General features: G+C 39.5%; 2 protein-coding genes across 2 annotated transcripts; one reads left to right on the top strand and one right to left on the bottom strand.

Moving 5' to 3' along the window:
* Nucleotides 1-3594: 3594 nt before the first annotated feature.
* LOC107778606 (uncharacterized) lies at nucleotides 3595-4047 on the bottom strand. The gene has a single exon (XM_016598889.2). It carries the CDS (start codon nucleotides 4045-4047, stop codon nucleotides 3595-3597), a length of 453 nt encoding a protein of 150 aa, XP_016454375.2.
* Nucleotides 4048-13929: 9882 nt separating this feature from the next.
* Nucleotides 13930-15562, top strand: LOC107778605 (uncharacterized). Its single transcript, XM_016598888.2, has 3 exons — nucleotides 13930-14403; nucleotides 14514-14710; nucleotides 14956-15562. Exons 1-3 carry the CDS (start codon nucleotides 13930-13932, stop codon nucleotides 15560-15562), a joined length of 1278 nt encoding a protein of 425 aa, XP_016454374.2.
* Nucleotides 15563-23865: the final 8303 nt, after the last annotated feature.

The raw sequence follows: 23865 nt of genomic DNA, 5'->3' as shown, positions 1-23865 counted from the left end.
TTTCGTTTGGTACCTGGGAATACCTTGGCACATCATAAGATTTTGACACCTCTTCTCCCCAACTGACTTGATTCGGGAGCTGGCGTCGGGTCCTGTAAGTGCTATGCCGCATGCTCTTTCCCTTTACTACTGGAGACCGAAATTGCATTAATCTCCCTTGTTGCCGGTTGGCCGCCCCTTATTTGTTTGATTTACTCGGGAGTTGGGAATTTAAGCAACTGGTGATATGTCGATGGCACAACTTTCATCACATGCAACCATGGTCTTCCCAGGATAATATTGTAGCCCATATCACCATCCAATACCTCAAAAAGGGTCGTCTTCATCACCCCTTCGACATTCATGGGTAGCAGAATCTCTCCTCCGATTGTCATGCTCGCTAGGTTGAACTCGACAAGGAGCTTTGTGGCCGGAATGATGCTTTTGGTAAGTTTGACTTGCTCCATTACCCTCCATTGTATAATATTGGCCGAACTCCCTAGATCCACCAAAACACGTTTGATTTTAAAATCTAATACATTTAAAGAAATTACCAATGCATCATTGTATGGAAGCAACAATACGTCTACGTCTTCCTCCGTTAAAGTGATGTGATCTTCAGCGACTTCCCGGAGTCTCTTGCTGTAGGTTACTGATACCTTCGTCTTTTTTGCTATCGAGAAGGTAACCCCGTTAATCTCGTTCCCCCAAAAAATTATGTTGATCGTTAGGTGCGGGGGATCTTCTCCTTCTTTTGAGCTCTTCCTGTCATCACGATTGCGACAATAATTGTTCTTAGCATGGTCACTTAAGAATTCCCTGAGATGGCCATTTTTCAGTAGTGTCACCACCTCTTAACGCAGATGTCAGTAGTCCCGAGTTCAGTGACCGTTTGTCCCGTGGTATTCGCACTATAAATTAAGATCCCTCTAGCTGGGATCAGATCTCATTAGCTACGGGAACCGTGCTTCTTTAATGTTTCTCACAGCCGATACCAACTCTACTATGCTGACTTTGAAGTTATATTTGGAAAGTCTGGGGTAGGAAGAATCTCAAGAACTCGAAGTTTCCTTGTCCTGTAACAACCTATTACTCTAGCCGCGATCAATTCTTCTATCGATCACGAACCTATCCGCCAACCGAAAACCTTTGCCGCATTTTTCGGCCTATTCATAGGGCAAAAATCGGCTCCTTGAAGACCATCGATCTGTGTCGAAATCATCTTTTGATTTCTCCTTGTTCTTCTCTCGACCCTTAACCGACATTGGAAAATCGAGCTACTCATCCTCAATCCTTATTTTTGAAGAACTACGTACAGTCCTTATAGTCTACGCACATGCAAAATTTATTATTCTTCTTTGGAACTACTACTACGTTAGCTGCCAGTCTGGATACTTTACCTCTTGGATTGAACCGATATCAAGTAGGCGAGTTACCACCTCTTTGATGAATTTGTTTTTGAACTCGACAATAGGATTTTTTTTGTCTTATCGGAGGAATGTTGGGATCCAAGATTAGCTTATGTACAGCTATTTCCGTCGGGATACGTGTCATATCTGCATGCTACCATGCAAAACAATCGGTATTAAATATAAGAAATTCAATAAACCCATACCTGAGCTCGGGGTGCACTAATGTCCCCAAGTGGAATTTCCTCTCCAAAAACTTTTCGAACAATGCGACTTGCTCAAGCTCTTCCGCTATGGACTTTGTTGCGTCCATTTCGTTTGGTACCTAGGAATACCTTGGCACATCATAAGATTTTGACACCTCTTCTCCCCCAACTAACTTGATTCGGGAGCTGGCATCGGGTCCTGTAAGTGCTACGCCGCATGCTCTTTCCCTTTACTACTGGAGACCGAAATTGCATTAATATCCCTTGTTGCCGGTTGGCCGCCCCTTATTTGTTTGATTTACTTGGGAGTTGGGAATTTAAGCAACTGGTGATATGTCGATGGCACAACTTTCATCACATGCAACCATGGTCTTCCCAGGATAATATTGTAGCCCATATCACCATCCAACACCTCAAAAAGGGTCGTCTTCATCACCCCTTCGGTATTCATGGGAAGCAAAATCTCTCCTCCGATTGTCACGTTTGCTAGGTTGAACTCGATAAGGAGCTTTGTGGTCGGAATGATGCTTCTAGTAAGTTTGTCTTGCTCCATTACCATCCATTGTATAATATTGGCCGAACTCCCTAGATCCACCAAAACACGTTTGATTTTAAAATCTAATACATTTAAAGAAATTACCAATACATCAATGTATGGAAGCAACAATCCATCTACGTCTTCTTCCGTTAAAGTGATGTCATCTTCATCGACTTCCCGGAGTCTCTTGCGGTAGGTTACTGATACCTTCATCTTTTTTGCTATCGAGAAGGTAACCCCGTTAATCTCGTTCCCCCAAAAAATCATGTTGATCGTTAGGCGCGGGGGATCTTCTCCTACTTTTGAGCTCTTCCTGTTATCACGATTGCGACAATAATTGTTCTTAGCATGGTCACTTAAGAATTCCCTGAGATGGCCATTTTTCAGTAGTATCACCACCTCTTAACACAGATGTCAGTAGTCCCCAGTTTAGTAACCGTTTGTCCCGTGGTATTCGCACCATAAATTAGGATCCCTCTAGCTGGGATCAGATCTCATTGGCTTCGGGAACCGTGCTTCTTTAATGTTTCTCATAGCCGATACCAACTCTACTATGCTGACTTTGAAGTTATATTTGGAAAGTCTGGGGTAGGAAGCATCTCAAGAACTCGAAGTTTCCTTGTCCTGTAACAACCTATTACTCTAGCCACGATCAGTTCTTCTATCGGTCACGAACCCATCCGCCAACCAAAAACCTTTGCCGCATCTTTCGACCTATTCATAGGGAAAAAACCAGCTCCTTGAAGACCATCAATCTGTGTCGAAATCATCTTTTGATTTCTCCTTGTTCTTCTCTCGACCCTTAACCGACGTCGGAAAATCGAGCTGCTCATCCTCAATCCTTATTTTTAAGGAACTACTTATAGTCCTTATAGTCTACGCAAATGTGAAATTTATTCTTCTTCTTTGGAACTACTACTACGTTAGCTGCCAGTCTGGATACTTTACCTCTCGGATTTAACCGATATCAAGTAGGCGAGTTACCACCTCTTTGATGAATTTGTTTTTGACCTCGACAATAGGACATTTTTTTTGTCTTATCGGAGGAATGTTGGGATCCAAGCTTAGCTTATGTACAACTATTTCTGTCGGGATACGTGTCATATCTGCATGCTATCATGCAAAACAATCGATATTAAATATAAGAAATTCAATAAACCCATACCTGAGCTCGGGGTGCACTCATGTCCCCAAGTGGAATTTCCTCTCCAAAAACTTTTCGAACAATACGACTTGCTCAAGCTCTTCTGTTGTGGACTTTGTTGCGTCCATTTCTTTAGGTACCTGGGAATACCTTGGCACATCATAAGATTTTGAAACCTCTTCTCCCCAACTGACTTGATTCAGGAGCATGCGTCGGGTCCTGTAAGTGCTATGCCGCATGCTCTTTCCTTTTACTACTGGAGACTGAAATTGCATTAATCTCCCTTGTTGCCGGTTGGTCGCCCCTTATTTGTTTGATTTACTCGGGAGTTGGGAATTTAAGCAACTGGTGATATGTCGATGGCACAGCTTTCATCACATGCAACCATGGTCTTCCCAGGATAATATTGTAGCCCATATCACCATCCAACACCTCAAAAAGGGTTGTCCTCATCACCCCTTCGGCATTCGTGGGCTGCAGAATCTCTCCTCCGATTGTCACGCTTGCTAGGTTGAACTCGACAAGGAGCTTTGTGGCCAGAATAATGCTTCTGGTAAGTTTGGCTTGCTCCATTACCGTCCATTGTATAATATTGGCTGAACTCCCTAGATCTACCAAAACACGTTTGATTTTAAAGTCTAATACATTTAAAGAAATTACCAATGCATCATTGTATGGAAGCAACAATCCATCTACGTCTTCCTCCGTTAAAGTGATGTCATCTTCAGCGACTTCTCGGAGTCTCTTGCGGTAGGTTATTGATACCTTCATCTTTTTTTCTATTGAGAAGGTAACCCTGTTAATCTCATTCCCCCAAAAAATCATGTTGGTCGTTAGGCGCGGGGGAACTTCTCCTGCTTTTGAGCTCTTCGTGTTATCACGATTGCGACAATAATTGTCCTTAGCATGGTCACTTAAGAATTCCCTGAGATGGCCATTATTCAGTAGTGTCACCACCTGTTAACGCAGATGTTGGTAGTCCCCGGTTCAGTGACCGTTTGTCCCGTGGTATTCGCACCATAAATTAGGATCCCTCTAGCTGGGATCAGATCTCATTGGCTTTGGGAACCGCTTCTTTAATGTTTCTCATAGCCGATACCAACTCTACTATGATGACATTGAAGTTATATTTGGAATGTCTGGGGTAGGAAGAATCTCAAGAACTCGAAGTTTCCTTGTCCTGTAACAACCTATTACTCTATCCGCGATCAGTTCTTCTATCGGTCACGAACCTATCCGCCAACCAAAAACCTCTGCCGCATCTTTCGAGCTATTCATAGGGAAAAAACCGGCTCCTTGAAGACCATCGATCTGTGTTGAAATCATCTTTTGATTTCTCCTTATTCTTCTCTCAACCCTTAACCGACGTCGGAAAATCGAGCTGCTCATCCTCAATCCTTATTTTTGACTCGTACCGATTGTAAAGATCTGCCCAAGTTGTCTCTTGGAATTCAAGAAAACTTTTTTTCAATTTTCGAGAAGCAACGGAACTCCTCGGATTTAATCTTTTGGTGAATGCTTCAGCCTCCCATTCATTCGGAATGGACGGCAGCAACATCTTTTCCTTCTAGAACCGGGTTACAAATTCCTGCAGTAACTCGGACTCTCCTTATGCAATTATGAAAATATCGGCCTTTCGAGCCTATTCCTTTCTGGCCCTGGCATGGGCCTTAATGAAAGAGTCTACAAGCATCTCAAAAGAATCTATGGAATGCTCGGACAAAAGCGAATACCGCATTTAGGATCCCTTCGTGAGAGTCTCTCCGAATTTCTTTAGCAACACTGATTCAATATCGTGGGGAGCTAAATCATTCCCCATTCGCCGTTGTTTTATAGGTGGTGATATGCTCCTGAGGATCTGAAGTCCCATCATATTTCGGCAGGTCCGACATTTTAAACCGCTTCGGAATCAATTCTGGTGCCACTCTTTCTTTGTACGGCAATTAAGTAGACTTCTTTGAGTCTAGCCCATTCAACACTAGTGGTGCACCCGGGATTTGGTCCATGCGGGCGTTCACTTCCCTCATAAACCGTATGAGTTCATTTTTAAAGGGATCTCTCCCGTTGTTATTAACAGATCCGCTCCCCCCGGCCCCATCGAAGCCGACTCGCCCCTTGGGTGTTGTTGTCGACCCTCTGCGTTTTTTATTTTTGAGAGCACTGGGAGTAATTGGGCCTCGCACGTTTGCATTATTGGAAGCACCCGATAACACATGCTTTAGTTCTGTCATTACCTTATCATGTCGTGTGAGATGACCTAGAATGACCTCTTGTTGCTCCTGCAGGACCCTTACCACTTCGTCAACGTGGATCATCAGGAGTCGCTTCTCGAACATGTTGCAAGTATTGCCTTCCATGGACTGGCGTGGCCTCGTTCCCCTCGCTGCGGGTATCGATGATCGAATCCTCATATTGAGGGTGATTTCCTTTAGCCTCAAGATTTTGTGTGTTGTTAACACCATTATTTGCCATTTCCTATGATTGTTTTCTAAGAAAAAATAATCAAACACGTTAGTAACAAAAGGCAAAGATCAACTTAATTACAACAACTGTCTAAGCCCCACGGTGGGCACCAAACTATTTATCTGTAAAACGGTGCGGTTGAATTTATACGTGGTTTATAGACAAGTGAATTAACTTGATCCTGAAATAATAGATGAATTGGATAAAATGCAATACTTAACCTTGAAGTGGAAACAAAATAACAGAAACAATAGTTCTGCGAGAAGGGCTTCCGGGTACAACAACAATGAAATTAAGAAGCAATAAGATAAAATTATATTAAGCTTTGAACAGAATGTACTTTATGTTTGCCAGAAAATTCGAATCTCTTATAATGATAATAGAGCTCACTATTTCTAGTTGCACCTAGGGAACAAGGTCCTAGGATCAATCTCTAATTTAATGTAAATTATGAGGGCCATTGAAGAATATGTAACGGCAGGCATGAATGTCAAATTCTTTATAACGGACACTGTACTAAATGATGTGGCAGGAACTTATTTCATCTTTATGAGTATCATTCTTTTCGATAACAGACGAAATCATTATCTTCGGTTTCAACCATCTCTATATTGTTTCCACATGTTATTTTCTCATGCGATCATTTATCATAACATATTTTAGCCCACGCAGTGATCAGTACATGAAACTTAGAACTTTGACACAAGGACAATGATTGATGCATTCAGAATCCACAACTATACTTAATGGTGCAACAACTTACGAAATAAAGTTCATCTTTGGACAATCAAGCATAAGATTTTACATTGAAGCATTTTCATTCTGTACCCAAAGTTAGAGATTCTAGAAACACTCATGTGTGCTCAACTAATTTTTACTTTGTGTTGTATCAATGTAAATGTAAATCTACAAGTATTTTCCTTGTTTTCCCCAATTCTAGGGATGACAAGCGGTGCGGTTGCGGGGCGAACCCGCATAAATCCGCGAAGATTTTAACCCGCCTCGCTTCACGTAGCATTTTCACCCGTGTTTACCCGTTCCATACACACCCATGTCCACCCGCCCCGCCCCGCATAAATATTTTATTTTATTTTGTTTGTTTATTTCTATTTTATATTTTAGCTGAAATTTTCAGTTTAATCAACCAAAAATTTGAAAGTTTTTTTGTTGCTTTTGTACTAATTCTTCAATTTAAAAAAAAAAGAATCTGTTGCTCATTGTGAAAAGCAGATGACCCCTTATGTATTAATTTAGTATTCATTATAAAATAGTATTTACATTCCTATAATATTATTTCTAATATTCCTTGATGACTTGTGTATAGCCCAACCTTTGACTTTGATTGTGAAAAGCGGAAAATAGGCACGCAGTAGTTTAGAGTAGAAGGACTTCTTTCCTTGCGTTTTTTCCATATTTAGCAGTTCCATATTAATCGGTTTCATTCCGATCGATCAGTCGAAACCCTCTTCAGTTATTGTGAAATTTCTCAGGGCTCTTCTCTATGAAGAATGCCTCCACGTTCTTCGTCCATACCCGTTCGATGGAGAAAGAACTTCTTTCAGGTGTCCGGTCAAACTTGCTTAGGCCGAGTAAGCAACTGAAGAAATTTCGTATGCAAGTTTTCAGTATTAGAAAGGTCTGGGTGATTGCAGTATATTTTGGCTTATAGTTAGCTCCGCTTAAGGTAGTGAAGTGAGCCATTAGCTCAGATTCCGCATCTAAATCATTAGCTCAGCTGAGGAATCAAGCACCCAATTCGATAAGAGCATCAAATACGAATCACGTCCGAGACGGGAGAAATTGTCAGCCATAAAATGGGAACAACAGCTTAAGCCATTAGGTGTAGGCGCTTTCCAGAGGTGGAATCTTCTAGTTCTTCCTATTTGACCCAAACACGTCTTCCTATTCCATCTTTTCTCGAATCTCATAGGACAAAGGCCTTCTCTTTCCGTCCGCTCTTCCCGAAGTGAGCGAATTGCATGTAGAGATCCGTAGGGGCTTATAGTTTAATTGGTTGAAACGTACCGCTCATAACGGTGATATTGTAGGTTCGAGCCCTACTAAGCCTACCACCCCCTTCTCTTCACCTGATACAAGGCAGTCGAAGTACCCGCCACCCTGCAGATCTCAATCTAGCGACGGCATCTGGAACCACACTGCTGCCGCTGCCCTTCGGGCACGCCTCCTATGCTTATCACTCACCTACGCTCTTGCAGCATGCCCCCTTCGGGCAATACGGTGTAATACGCGAAGCAGCTGAGCCATAGCTCTTCGATCGCTATATTCTTGCGATAGCGAAGGCGTGGTTCATCCTCTAAGAGAGAGTAGATGCGAAGGTTCGGATCGAAGATCTTCGCGAGACAGCCCCGGGGCACCATAGCATGTCGACTTCGCGATATTGTGCCAATTCCAGTTTTGAACTACCGGACTATTCGACAACGTGAAGACTGCAATCTCGACTTAGAATAATCAAACGCCCATTACGAGTCACATGGGCACCCCCATCAGGTAAAATAGTTGTGATATCCCCATCAAGATCCAATAATAAAACTAATTTGGTTGAGTCAGCTAAAATTTTTTGACTCTGAAAGAAGTTCAACAGGAAAGTTAAAAAAAAGTCTGCTTTGATCAAAAAATATTAAGCACGGAGTATTATATTTGTCTTTCCGAAACAAAAGTCTATAAAAGACCATAACTTGAAGTTATCATCAAACTTAAAAGAAATAAGAAAAGAAAGAAAAATTACTTAAACCCGCATAAACCTGCATGACCCGCAACCCGCCCCGCCCCGCATCAATTTTTATGAAAAGGTATTTCAATCCGCCCCGCCCCGCCCCGCACCCACATACTGTAACCCACCTTGCCCCGCATAGCTTTAAACTCGCACCGCCTCACACCCACACAGTCCCATTTGCCATCCCTACCCAATTCTCTAGGGATTACCTGTGATTCTCCACTTATCCTTAATGTGGGTCGAAATCTTTACAGCAATAAAAACTGATAAAGAAACAAGTCGAAAAAATAAACTTTAACCAACACAGCACTTCTCTGCTACGTAAAGAGCCAGTAAAAGCACACGAATTGCTAGGACCCATTTGGACATAGTTCCCAAGTAATTTTTAAAATACTTATTTGGATGGAGTTTGATTTGAAACTAAAAATATATTTGGACATAAATTTTGGGGTAAGTTTTGACATGACAAAACATGTCAAATGATCATGATTTGGTCCAAAAAGTGATCTTAAGTTATATTTGGGGTTTGATTTTGGCTACATTTTGGCAAAATAAATTTGGGTTTTATTTCGCAAACATATGTTTGGGCATAAATTTTGGCTACATTTTCGCAAAGTCCCAAAACCAACGCCAAAATATCACTATTACATTTTTTAAAAATTGCCCAAACTTTTATTTTTTATAAAAGAGCCCACCATTTATTATTTTGTAACAATATTTTTTCGTCTTCTTGGTCATCTGATAGTGTATCATGTAGTTCATTATAAAAATGATAATTTTGTACCAAATTTATTTATGTTCAGGACTATAGTTTGCGATAATATAATGAATGTTATTGATAATAGTATTGTTGAGTATTTGTGATAGTTTTTAGAACTTGTGGGTATAAATCATGTTTCATGTTTTTCCAAAATAAATTTGGGAAATATGTTTTGAAAACTGATGTCCAAACACATTTTCATCTTCAAACCAAACTTCACCCAAGTCAAATTTTTTTACACAAATTTGGAAATCTATGGTCAAACGCTAGCGAAGTTTTGTTTTTCAAAATCTCCCAAAAATTAGATTAATTCTATAACAAATACATTTTTTAAAAAAATTAAATAAAACTTATGGCCAAACATCGGGTAAATTTCACAAATGGTCATATAACTATGACCTTTTTCACCAAAGTCATTTAATTTTTTTTTCTCAAAGAAAATTGTGTTTGTATTAGCGGAAAATTATATTTTCCGATTACTTATGATCATTTGTAAAATTTACCCAAAAAAACGGCTACTAAAACTCCACAACTTGCAACTTTCGCATTCGGTCCAAGAACCAAGAGATTTGTTGAACTACTTTCTAACCAAACAATATCTCTTATTGCCTATTCTTTCCCTTTTCTTGGTCTAACCTTTTAATCTTTTACTTCTGACCAAATATTGGTTAAACTTTAAAGTAAAAGATTGTGGAATATCAGATAGATTATTTGTACACAAGCTTAAGAAGATTGATAAAAAGCAAAAGGCAAAGATGCAGAATCAGTAGCATAAAACCACATGAAGTCACCGGCAATGGCAACAGTTATAGTCCAATCGAATATCACTTCAAATCATTTCCCTCTTCTTTTTTTTTTCTTTTTCTTTAATTTAATATTTTTACCAATAATGCAGCTCCATTATTCAGAAGGGTTCTGCATAGAGTGTGAAATGGGAATGGGCACACTGACTAAGACCTTAGGAGTCGTTTGATTCAAAATCAGATTATCCCAATATCATAATCTTGAGATTATAACAAGGATAAATAATCTCACCTTTTATATGTAATAGATAAAATCTCGAAAGTTTGATATAAATTTTTCTCTGATTTTTACTAATACTCACAATCTAATACTGGACAAATTTAATCGCAAAGTTTTTCCTGGGATAACCCTTAGTTCCTATAACCAAACGGCCCCTAGGGTTTTGATTTAGAGTTTTAGTCCCTATCTAGGCAAGGAATCATTTCACAAACATCTACAATAAGTAAACTGTAAAAGTAACACAAGACCCCATGCCCCCCCCCCTTTCTCTAGTCTTTTGTTCAGTCAGAAGGGGCAACACGAATCTTGCTGACTAATTGGATCATGGAATTATCAGTCACATAGGTAAGAACTAATGCTTCCATATGTTCACTACAATCCGTATTAACTTACTACTTCGGTTTCTTGTTTTGAAAAACTGGATTTATTTCAAATTATTTGATATTTAAAATGATAAGAAGTATTTAATACTCCCTCTGTTTCAATTTATGTGAACCTATTTTTTTTTTTGGTCCGTTCCAAAAGAAATGATCCATTTCTAAATTTGGTAGTAACAATTTAGCTTAATCTTACAATTATATAGTTAATGAGAAGCTTTTATAACCACACAAATACTCTGGGCCCCTTTTTAACTTGTTTAGGAACAGTAAATGCCAAAAGTCTTCATTTTTTCTTAAACTCCATGCCCAGTCAAATAGGTTCACATAAATTGGAACGGTGAGAGTAGTACTTAATTCTAATTTTTCAGCTTCATCCTTATTGCCCTAATCAGTGAATTGTTCATTAAGTGAGATATTTAAATGGCAAAATACATAAAGATCCCATTAAGCTTGTCCAAAAAGAGGTTTGAACACTTAAATTAAACGGAAATTTTTTTACTCCCCTATTCTTGTTCGGGGTGAATTAAATGACACTCTAACATTATAATACCAGTCTCACAATATGATGTGCTTTACACATGCCCCACATCATTGCCACATTAGAGCCATGTTAGAGCCACGTCAGAAATTATCTAAATTTTCATTTTTTTAACCTTTTCGTTTCTTTTTGTCTATTCACATTTTTTTCCTTACTCATTATTTAATACACTAATAAATCACTAATTAATTATTAAATTTCTCTTAATTATATTTTTTTTTCATCGAATTCTCATCCATAAATACACTATAAATTTAAATCACCTTCAATCTTGGTTTACTCTCCTCTTCTTTCTTTTTTTTTCCTTTATCTAATTATTTTAATTTTTTATTTCAATATTGAACATCTTCTATGATTTTTTTTGTTCGATTAACCGCAACAGAGAAAATACGAAAAATAATAAATTAATTTCTTAATATTCAGAACAAAGAAAAATTCATTGAATAAAAAATAAAAAGAAAGAAAGAAGATGAGGCAGATGGTGAGAAAGAAAAAACTAAAAGAAAAAGGGAAGAAGAAAGAAGATGAAAGATAGTGGAAAAGGAAAAAAAAGAAAAAAAAAAAAAGAATATGAGTAGCATAACAAAATTTGAACCAAACACGCTTGAGAGCTCTCAAGCTCTAGCGACAGACGATTTTGAGAAGACAAGTGTGAGCAGCTCGCGCGAGGTCGTTCATGGCCATTCTGGCCGGCGACCAGCCCTCTACAATGGCTAGTCTGCCTCCCCAAGCATTCCCCACCATTCCTAACACTACTACACAGTCCAAAACACTACTAGATTACTCCAACATTCTTAAACCTAATACGATTAATGTGAACATGCAAGGCAATGCAGTTGTGAAGGCTACTGCCGATCCAATACCAATGAGACGAGCAGATTTTGTCAATGGGTAGCCATTAGTTACGCTCATTGAAGCAGAAGTTGTTCGCATGAACGTGATAGAAGGTCTTCAATATGCAGTAGTTGGCAAGTTTGCGTATGGATGGCCAGAACTCTCAGAAATTCGTAGGATTGTTCCTGCTCAATGTGGCATTAAGGGAGAGTGCAACATTGGTTATCTGAGGGGCAAACATGTGCTCATTCGTCTGACATTATGTCAAGGCTTCATTGATTTATCGTAAAAGGTACATATTATGTTAAGGACAAAACTTGCATGGAATACCAACTGAGACCTCTTATTTATGATTCAAGATTTAAGGCTGGGGAAGAAACACCTATGGCTATGGCATGGATATCGTTTCCAGGTTTGTTGCCTACTTTTTTTGTCAAGGAATGCTTGTTTTCTCTTGCTTCTGCAGTGGGGAAACCATTACACTTAGATATGGCTATAATCAACAAGATTAGACCTAGTTGTGCAAGGGTTAAAGTTCTTGTGGATTTGTTAGTGGATCACCCTAAGAAAGTGAGGATGGATATCATAAATGAGGCATCTGGAGATAAGGACGGAGTGGGTTAATATTAAATATGACATGATGCCTAAGTATTGCAAGGAGTGTAGACTTCAAGGCCATGATGATTTTGAATGTTGGAGACAACATCCGAAATTAATGGTGCATGATACTGGGAAGCAAGCTGCAGTTGATAAGGTTAATGACAAGGGACAGAGTAAAGAGCCTTTAATAATTCTATCAAGTGGAAAGGTTGTTGGCAATGTTGGTGAGCAACGGAAAGAGGTAAGGGACAATCGTGTGAAAAATGGTGCAAGACAAACTGTGGTGCAAGGTCAAACTAGTAAGGAAATTGTTCTAGTAGATCCTAACAGTGTGCAGCAGGTTCAGAATGTTGAAGGTGATCATCAGACTAATGAGATATCAGGTAGGGAAATTGTTCTAGCTACTGGACATGGTCAGCAAGGCAATGGTAACACAAAAATGGAAATTGTCCTAGCATTAGCAGCTACTGGACATGATCAACAGAATAATTTTAATACAAGAAGGGAAATTGTCCCAGCTGGTGCAGTGACTAATCAGCAAATTCAAGTTGCTAATAAGTTTATTGCTCTAGAGGATCAGGATGGTGAAGATGTGGAAAATAATCAGTTGATGGTGATTGAAGAAAGTACTGAAGCAAGAAGTCCTAATCTAACTGGGACTTTAAATCCTAAGGCAGCTGAATTTACTCCTAAGTCAGTTGGGATTGGGAGTTCAGCCAAGAAAGGAAAAAATTCAAAACGTACTGGGAATGGGAGTGTAGTAGCTAAGGGTGTACAAAAAGAATCTACAGCAGCATGGGTGAATAGAACTTTTGCAGGTAACATTGTTGCAACTAACCAATCATGCCAGGAAATTCCATCCGAGGCAACTGAATTTGATGCATCAGTTAAGGAGTCCAATGTTAATGAAAGACTACAACTTAGTGGAGGGAAATTATGGAGTGCACAAACTGAAGAGGATTCAGAGGAAGGTGAATTACATGAGGGTGCCAGTGGTGAGGAAGAGTCAACAGATGAGGAAAAGGAGGAAGAGGAACAAAGTGTTAATGGCTCTTGCCAACAAAGAACATAGCAAGGCAGATGACAAAGGTGGAAAGACTAGTGAAGTTATAGCTGATCAAAGTGAAGTTGCAGCTGTAGTCAATCATCAGATGAATACAATAACTGGAGATCAACCTGTGCAAAAAATCACCAGTCCTAATCCTAGTAGAGTGTTACCTCCAACTAAGCCTAATATAGGTGCTGGATCTGCAATTTGATTAGGCTTGAAACCAAAGCAAAAAAAAATAAGAAATTGGAAAGATATAGGAGGAGAATTGGAATGCTGCAGGCTTTTTCAAATGTATCTAACAAAATTTGGGTATTTGTGGATGATGACCATGGAGTTGACATAGTGTATGATTTGGAACAACAACTGACTTTGAAGCTCACAAATATGGATACTCAGCTATCATTTATGGTCACCTTTGTATATGCAAAATGTGATTCCATAGAGCGTATTGAGCTGTGGGACAGCTTGTACAATCTGGCTAGTGATATGTCCTTACCTTGGCTTGTGGGAGGGGACTTCAATGTCATATGGGATGAAGAAGAAAAATTTGGAGGGCTTCCTGTTTCTTTGAATGAGATCAATGACTTTAGGCACTGCATTAGCACTTGTAACCTCGGTGATCCAGCCTTTAGAGGTAGCATCTATATGTGGTGGAATAGGAGAGGCGAAGATGACTGTATTTTTAAGAGACTGGATAGATGTCTGGGCAATATAGAGCTGCAACACGTATGGCCTAGCATAGAGGTAACTCACCTGTCCAAAATTGTTCTGATCATAGTCCCATGCTATTGAAATTTAATCCTGATGCTGCCCCAATCAAGAAAACTTTTAAGTTTCTAAATTTTTGGTGTAAGCACTCAACTTTCAAGGATGTGGTGTTACAATATTGGAAGGCAGACTTCGTAGGTGATCCATTCTTTGTGTTCAATCACAAGCTTAAAAAACTGAAGAAAGCATTATCAATATGGAGTAGGGCTACATATGATGACATTTTCCAAAGAATTGCTACTCTTGAGGAAGTGGTTCTAGTTCATGAAGCTCAATTTGAGAGGTTTCCTACGTATCAAAATAGAGAAAGGTTACAAAAAGTGCAAACAGAACTGATTAGATTTCTTGCATTGGAGGAAGAATTTTAGAAGCAAAAGTCTGGAATGTCATGGTTCCAAGATGGAGATAGGAATATAAAATTCTTTCACGCGCAAGTCAATGACAGAAGAAGAAGATTACAACTGAAAAGAGTACATAACTTTGATGGTAATTGGCTAGAGGACAGTAATGATATGGCTGATGAAGCAGTGAGTTTTTCCAAGCTCAGTTCCATGAAGAAATAGTTCCGACATCTTTTGATATTCTTGATCATGTTCCAACACTGGTGAATAATGCCCAGAACTTGGAGTTAGTTCAACAACCTACGAAAGAGGAAGTCAGACATGCAGTATTTGGATTAAATGGTGAAAGTGCAGGGGGTCCTAATGGCTTTACTGGATGCTTCTTTCAGTTTTGTTGGGATATAATTGGTGATGACATTGTAGACATGGTGAAGGCCTTCTTTAATGGATGTGAACTGCCCAGATATGTGACGCATACTAATCTGGTCTTATTACCAAAGAAGAAAGAAGTGATTACTTTCTCAGATATGAGACTTATTAGCCTTAGCAATTTTGTTAATAAGATGTTTTCTAGAGTTGTGCATGAAAGACTAGCAGTATTGCTTCCAAATCTCATATCTGAAGAGCAAGCTGGTTTTGTAAAGGGAATGAGTATTGTAGAGAATGTTCTCTTAACTCAAGAGATCATTAAAGATATTAGGTTGAGAACCAAAGTTGGGCCAAATGTAGTGACTAAATTGGACATGGCTAAGGCTTATGATCGACTGTCATGGTTGTTCTTAACTAAGTGTTGAGGAAGATGAGCTTTGGTGAAAGGTTTATTGGTTTGGTATATGGGATTGTTTCAAACAACTGGTATTTTGTATTACTTAATGGGCAGCATCATGGGTTCTTTAAATCAACAAGAGGGGTGAAACAAGGTGATCCAATATCACCTACATTATTCATATTGGCTGCAGAAGCATTGTCAAGAGGGCTGAATTCATTGCATAGTAACCTATATTTCTGTGGCTTTAGTCTTCCCAAGTGGATCCCAAAGATTAATCATCCGGCATACGCGGATGATACCATTATATTTTCTTCCTCTGATGCAACATCACTGAGATTGATCATGGAGGTATTAGCAGGTTATGAGAGTGCTTCAGGTTAGCTTATCAACAAGAACAAGTCTACTATATATTTGCATCATTTAGCAGGGGAAGAGATGATGTATAAGGTGCATAGAGTAACAGGTATTGCCAAAACGAAAATCCCATTTACTTACCTTGGCTGCCCTATTTTCTATGCTAGGAGAAGGATGGACTACTACCAAGGACTCATGACTAAGGTAATGGATAAGCTGCGGGATTGGAAAGGGAAATTGTTGTCTATAGGAGGAAGGGCTGTTCTAATTTCTCATGTTCTTCAGAGTATGCCAATACATCTTCTTTCTTCTGTAAATCCCCCACCTTATGTGATTAACAAACTGCATAAAATATTTGCTCAGTTTTTTTTGAGCAATACAGTAGGAGTAACAAATAGGCATTGGGCTTCATGGAGCACTCTATATTTGCCTTGTGAAGAAGGGGGTGTTGGATTTATATCTTTATATGATGTTTCCACAACTTTGTTTTGTAAACTGTGGTGGAACTTTAGAACTAAACCTAGCCTATGAAGTTCTTTCATGAGTCAGAAGTACTGCAAAAAATTGAACCCTATAATTGTTCCTTGGAGAGATGGCTCTCATGTTTGGAGAAAGATGTTGGAATGTAGGGATCTCATAGAGCATCAAATAATATGGCAGCCTAAGATGGGGTCTTCACTATTCTGGTTTGAAAATTGGACAGGCTTAGGTACACTCTATTTTGTTACTCCTCCTGATTTTGTGTGGGATGAATCCATACAAAACATATATGATGTGGTGGACAATGGTGAATGAGATGAGGGAAAGATTAGAGAAATACTTCCAGATGAATTAGCAAATCACATTATACAACATCTGAAGCCTACAGTCGTGCATGATGTAATTGGCAAACCATTTTGGATGCTGAAATCAAGGGGTGAGTTCAGTGTGAAATCAGCTTGGGAATATTTAAGAAGGATAATATTGTCACGACCCGAATTTCCCACCCTCGGGAATCGTGATAGTGCCTACTAATGAGAGCTAGGAAAGCCAATCCTTAACTACTTACTTCATTATCAAAATTACTTCTTCTTAACAAATATAAGGTGATAACATGAAAATAGTGGAACTTTAAGTAATTAAGCGGAAGATAACAATTAAATGTCTAAAATCTGCATCTATTACAAATACTTAAGTCTTAACCACCCAAAACCTGGTGTGACAGTGTCACAGACGGTCTAAGATTTACTACATACAAAGTCTGAAGAAATAATAATACACTGTTCCGGAATATAAGGAAAATGAAACAGGAAAATAAGAATAGAGGGAGACGCTAGGGCCTGCGGACGCCTGCAGGTCTAGCTTGGATCTCCGCATAGACTAAAGGTAGCCTCCACACTACGGTCCAAAAGCTGCTCCGGAATCTGCATATAGTGCATAGTAGTATCAGCACAACCGACCCCATGTGCTAGTAAGTGCCTAGCCTAACCTCGGCGAGGTAGTGACAAGGCTAGGACCAGACTACCAAATAAACCTGTGCAATTTAACTATATACAGCAGAAAAGAAGTACTGAAAGAAGCAGTCATATACAGTCAAGTATGGGAGGGGGAAAAACATGCTGTGGAAAACATCGAATAATAACAGAAGAGCAACAAATAAATATGAGGATCACCAAAGTTCAATTGAAAATAGGAAGGGGAAATCATGTTGCGGGGTACAACAAGTATCAACAGGAAACCAACAATTTAGTGTAGAGAAACCGTAACACAGTTATCAATAAAAATTAGAAAATCAAAGACAAATGCACGACATCACCCTTCGTGCTTTTACTCTCTCTCACCAAAACAATACACGGCATCACCATTCGTGCTTTAACACTCTCTCACCAAAATAATACACGGCATCACCCTTTGTGCTTTACGCTCTTCCTCACCCAAACAACAATCACAAGGAAAATAGGGTAAGGGAATCTATAACCTCGAAATAAAACCAAATAACAACAGAAAATCAGTAAATAAACATAAACGACAACATAACTCAATTATCAGCAAGAATCAAGGAAATCAAGGACAAGTGTACGACATCACCCTTCGTGCTTTTACTCTCCCTCACCATAAGAATCAATACAATAGGCACGGAATGGTATATCATGTGGCACGGCATCACCCTTTGTGCTTTACACTCTTTCCTCACCATGAAATCAATATAATAGGAACATAATGGTACATCGTGCGGCACGACATCACCCTTCGTGCTTTACACTCTTTCCTCACAAAACAAACAATGCACGACATCACCCTTCGTGCTTTAACTCTCTTCCTCACCCAAATAACAATCACAAATAATAGGACAAGGAAATAAAGGAAATTTGCAATAAGAATCCCGGCAAGAGAGCAACAAGTCAACAATTAAATCCCGACAAGGGAACAACATCAATAACATCCACATCCTGGCAAGGGAAATAACAAATAAATCAACAATAGCTCGGCAAGGGTGACAACATAATGATATCTTCTCTTTCTCACTTTTAATTCACAATTCACTTCACAACTCGAGCCAATGCTCTAGAGGTTAAATTATCACTTATACCTTCACAACTCATTTCATAACTCAAGCCAATGCTCTAAAAGTTCAATTGTCACTTATACTTTCACAATTCGTTATACAACTTGAGCCAATGCTCCTCAATGTTCATAGGTCACAATTCTTTCCACAAACTTTATACAACAATTAGAAACCATCACCAAGGCATGAAAGATACAACAAAGTCATGATAATCACAATATAAAGACTCACAGACATGCTAGATACCAACGTATAGATACTCATCACCATGCCTATACATCATACTCAACAATTACCGCATAGAAAATAGGACTCAACTCCTAATCCCTCAAGCTAAGGTTAGACCAAACACTTACCTCGAACTTCCACGGCCAACTCAAGCCTCAAACACCGCCTTTCCTTTCTAATTTGGCTCCAAAACAATCGTATCTATACATAATCGACTTAATAACATCAATAAATGCTAAACAATCCAATTTCAATTCTTAATTATAGCTTTCCAATCATTTTTCCCAAAAAACTAAAAATTAACCCCGGGCCCGCTTGGTCAAAACACGAGGTTCGGACCAAAACCCGATCACCCATTCACACACGAGCCCAAATATGCAATTAGTTTCGAAATTCGACCTCAAAACGAGGTCTAAATTCCAATTATTCAAAAAGCCCTAACACTACCCAAATTCCCAATTTCTACCATAAAAACCCTAGATTTTTGGATGAAAATTTATGAAATGCAATGGGAAATTGAAATGAAAAGGTTTAGAATCACGTATCAATGCTTTGGGGAAGAACTTGTTCCTAGAAAATCGCCTCAGTGCTCTCTAGTTTTGAAAATATGGGCTATATCCCGACTTAGCTATTGTTTTAAGTGCTGGGTGATAGTGTTCATCACATTCGCGAGAACACTGTCGCGATCGCAAAGAGCTGCCAGTAAGTGGACTTACGTGATCGCGATTTCCTCTACGTGTTCGCGAAGGGTAAGCCTCCCTGACCATTGCATTCGCGGACAACATTACGAGTTCGCGTAGAAGGAAAGACAAGTCCGCAGTCCACCTCTAGTTTACACTACGCGTTTGCGTCACACAGGTTGCGTTCGCGATGAGCAACCCCCCAGTGCTCTGATGGAGTAGTATTTTGATTTACTTTTAGTGGAGCAATTGTAGAAAAGTCTAGGAAGACCGTTGATAGTATCAGCATCTGAAATATTTGGATCTCCTCCAGTTTGAAGGGCTTGATTGATATTTGTCTCTGTCTTTTCATTCCACTATTCACCTATAATCCAAACACAAGGACACGTAAAATTTTATTATCCTAATCATCAACCAATCCAGTACCCACCAACCGCTACTTATCACACTCCCCAGAACACACCACAACCCATTTCCGATCCTCAAAACTCAACCAATGACCACCACTACACCCAAGTTCCTGGCACTCACCAAAACAACCCTATATATGTGGAAACCGTACCTCACTCTACTCAACCTACCTCCTATACACCAGAATCCGCTGAAAAGGACCTGCTCATCAAGAATATGGCTGAGGAACTCAAGAAATTGACAAGTCGGGTTCAGGGTGTCGAAGGAGGCAAAGGGATAGAAGGTTTGAATTATGAGGACCTATGCATACAGCCGGATGTAAAACTGCCAAAGGGTTACAAACCTCCCAAGTTCTAGATATTTGATGGCACAGGTGATCCCAGGGTTCATCTAAGGACCTATTGTGACAAACTCATCGGGGTTAGAAAGGATGAAAAGATCTGGATGAAGCTTTTGATGAGGAGTCTTACAGGAGATGCTTTGTCCTGGTATTGTAAGGCCCCGTGAATTTCCTACCCAGAACCCCGAATCACGTGGTGCCAAGTTAGGAGCTGTGCATTAAAAAAGTCAAGAAATAATATTTTCCAGAGAAGTGCGATTTTGCGGTCGAGAATGCGGTCGCATATCAGGTATGCAGACCGCATAGGGGCATAGTCACCGCAAAGTGAGTCAATGTGTTAGTCAAATTTGAGGTTAAATATGCGGTCCATTATGAGATCGCATAACCGATATGTGGACCGCATAGTCGTCGCATAATTTCCTTGGGATTTTGTAAGGAGCAGTTCTGCGGTGCATTATGCGATCGTAGAACGGGTATGCGGACCGCATTTTTGCCGCATACCCAGACAGAATGTTCAAATTTTGGGAGCACTAGAGAGAGAGAGAGAGAGAGAGAGAGGGTCTTATAGAGGGAAGTGCTTCCCATCAAATTACTCCATGAAACCTTGCCAAATCTTTGAAGATAATCAAGCGAGGGCACCTAAATCTTCATCCTAAGAGGTAAGACTTCATTACCTCAGCTCTTATTCCTATGCTTAGCAATAAGGGATCACTAGTGAAGTAATTCATTGGTATAAGAATGAATTTCTTGCATGCATATCACACCATAGAATATTGGGAGGTAGTGAACTAAAAAGAAAGCAATTGGGGTATAAAATGATAGAAATTTCTCTCAAAAGGGCCTAAGATCACAATGCACCTTTAGTGTTTGATAGTATGCTCAAAACAAGCTAGAATCTCAATCTCGTCTCTAATTCTCGGTTTAATTTGTAATTCTTACACAATACATCGAAGTGCTAAAAGTTCCGGAATTTTGTAAGGAATAAGGAAAGCTTTATTGAGGAATGTATGGATAAAACCCCGTCTTTTAGAAATTGAGCTTCATCATTGGTTGTGTGAGTACGGTAAGATTAATTAAATTGTTGTATTGATTGATATTTCACTTGACTTGGTGTTGCAACCTTATATGCATGGAAACTGTGTCTAAATTTATCAACGTGCTATTCTTGATAATTTGAAAATGTGCAAGGACTATGAATCATGTATCGAAATGCTTAGACGTTAGATTGAAATTGAAGTGCGTTGTTGTGCCATTTACATAAAGTCTCATCTACGCCTACAACCTTATTTGCTCTTTTGTGCCATACTCTCTTGGATTACAAACCTAATGTTGAAAATGGGAACAATGTGAAACGTGAATTGTGGAATGTGAAAATTGTGGCCCCAAGTGCCGGTAAGCTAATACATGGGTAACCAAAGATTGGAGTGAGGTGAATAATGGAAAATGGTAACGCCTCAGTAAGACGGCCTAGCCGATCGGGCCGTGATCAGACAACATGACATATACACATGGCGGTTATGCATTGATGATTGAAACTGGAAAGTGTGAATAGAATATTGGTAACGTCTCCGGGAGACGGCCTAGCCGATCGGGTTGAGATCGGACTCCGCTCAAGATAGCAGTGGTAATGTGAACAATGTGGAACAATATGAAATGCCAACTAAAGGCTATGGAAACATGATGTGAAGGTTGTGTAATTCTTTCATGTTGATAATGTGGTGATCGATTAAAGTTTTGAGTTATACTTGTGAGTTCTTATTCTTGTATGAAAGTTCTTTCTAAGTAGTTGATGTTTAGTTATACATAATAGTGCTATTCGATGGCACTAACGTCCCTTTTGCTGGGGGCGCTACGTCTTTAATGGATGTAGGTATTTCTATAGCAGGCAGTGTTGGTCACAACTAGAGCTGCATCATCCTTTCAGCTGACTTGGTGAGCCCCACTTCGTTTCGGGGTCCTATTTCATATATTCATCATGTACTTTGTATTTGAGGTATAGCCGGAGCTTTGTTACCGGTATTTCCATATTACATTACTCCTCAGTTGTGTTTATAGGCTCCGTAGACAGGTTGTGGGTAGTGTTGGGTATTGGAATTAAAGTAGAAATATTGATGTTTGGCAAAGATTTATAAAACTTGTAATATTTTGATAATGATTTAAGCTGCTAATGGAAATGAAATGGAAGTTAATAATGAAATACTTACTAAGTATGGTTAATGAAGTCCATGTCCTACTTGTTCGTGAATTAGTTTGGGTAGAATGAAACCTAGCAGGCTTGCTCAGTCAGGTTTACTCGGTTGAGCGCTGGCTGTGCTCCTCGATTTTTGGGGTGTGACAGGTACATTAGTGTCACGACCCCAACCCCGGCCGTGATGGCGCCCAACACAATGCTAGGCAAGCCCGACCGACTAACATCTCACGATCTCTTTCTTTATAATTCAATACCAATTTTCGGGATTTAATACCAATTCAATATAAATAGAAGTATGAATTTAACAGATGAAATGTGCGGAAACCATAATCACGAAAAAAAAATCTCTGTAAAACAGCCCACTGATCCGGTGTCACAAGTCTGAGCCTCTAATACAAGGTTTCAACAATCTAATACAGAAATATGTCTAAAATACGGAATGATAAGTGGAGATAGAAGGAGAAATCGGGTCTGCGAACGCCATGCAACTACCTCAATAACTCCGATGAAGACAGAACGGCAGGATAGCTCGCTTTATTCCTCAGGAATACCTGTACCTGCACACATGGTGCAGGGAGTAATGTGAGTACTCCGACCCAGTGAGTAATAACATTAAATAATGGCTGACTGTATGAAATCACGTAAAGGCACTAAGCAGTTCTATATCCAAACAGTAAAATCATTTAAGCCACAATGAGTGAGGAACTCATGTGAAATTCTTTAAACCAGGTAAAATAGATATAATCAGTATAAATCAGCTCCTTAAGCATTTCAGTTCATTTATTCATTCTTATCCTCAATTCTCAATTCATATACTTCTCACGATAACCGAATTAAAATATATATATACCGCTGCGGCGTGCAGCCCGATCCGTATATCGCTGTGGCATACAGCCCGATCCATAATAATAATAGTCGACTGTGCTCACTGGGGGTGTGCAGACTCCGGAGGGGCTCCTTCAGCCCAAGCGCTTTATAATTGCTGCGGCGTGCAACCCGATCCATATAAGTAATTACTGCAGCGTGCAACCCGATCCGTAATGTGTATAATATATATATATCTGCTGCGGCGCGCAGCCCGATCCATATCATATAAAATATCCTCACTATTGGGTCCTCGACCCCTCTCAGTCATTTAAAAATCACAGCCTCTCTGGCAAAATGTACGGTCGGGATCTCAGCCCTCATATCTCTTCCTATTTATGATTAACATTTCAAAAATTTGGTTCATATCATTCTTAAACAATTGGAAACATGACTGAGGATATAAATTCTTTAACAAAATAAGTGAGGAAAACCAGTCAAAAATCCCCTAAGGGTTCTACAGGTCGGCACAAGGCCCCATCGTGGAATTTAACCTCACGCTCGTCACACAACGTGTATCTCAACTTAGTATAGCACTACGTTGTGCAAATCCGGGGTTTCAAACCCTCAGGACATCATTTAAAATCATTACTCACCTCAAACTGGCCAAAACTGTAGCTCGCTATGCCCTTGCCTCTCAAATTGGCCTACACGCGTCGAATCTATCCAAAATCAGAACGAATATGTCACAATATGCTAAGGGAACAAAGCCCAA

The sequence above is a fragment of the Nicotiana tabacum genome, chromosome 7 (genome assembly GCF_000715075.1).
Source record: "Nicotiana tabacum cultivar K326 chromosome 7, ASM71507v2, whole genome shotgun sequence".
In the NCBI taxonomy this organism is placed as follows: Eukaryota; Viridiplantae; Streptophyta; class Magnoliopsida; order Solanales; family Solanaceae; genus Nicotiana; species Nicotiana tabacum.
This window is presented reverse-complemented; position numbering and strand designations above follow the sequence as displayed.

Coding starts and splice junctions, on each gene's coding strand:
- LOC107778605 (XM_016598888.2), top strand. CDS start 13,930: ATGCTGCAGGCTTTTTCAAATGTATCTAACAAAATTTGGGTATTTGTG. Junction 14,404..14,513: donor ACGTATGGCCTAGCATAGAG/GTAACTCACCTG, acceptor TTTTGGTGTAAG/CACTCAACTTTCAAGGATGT. Junction 14,711..14,955: donor CATGAAGCTCAATTTGAGAG/GTTTCCTACGTA, acceptor CTGATGAAGCAG/TGAGTTTTTCCAAGCTCAGT.
- LOC107778606 (XM_016598889.2), bottom strand. CDS start 4,047: ATGAAGGTATCAATAACCTACCGCAAGAGACTCCGAGAAGTCGCTGAA.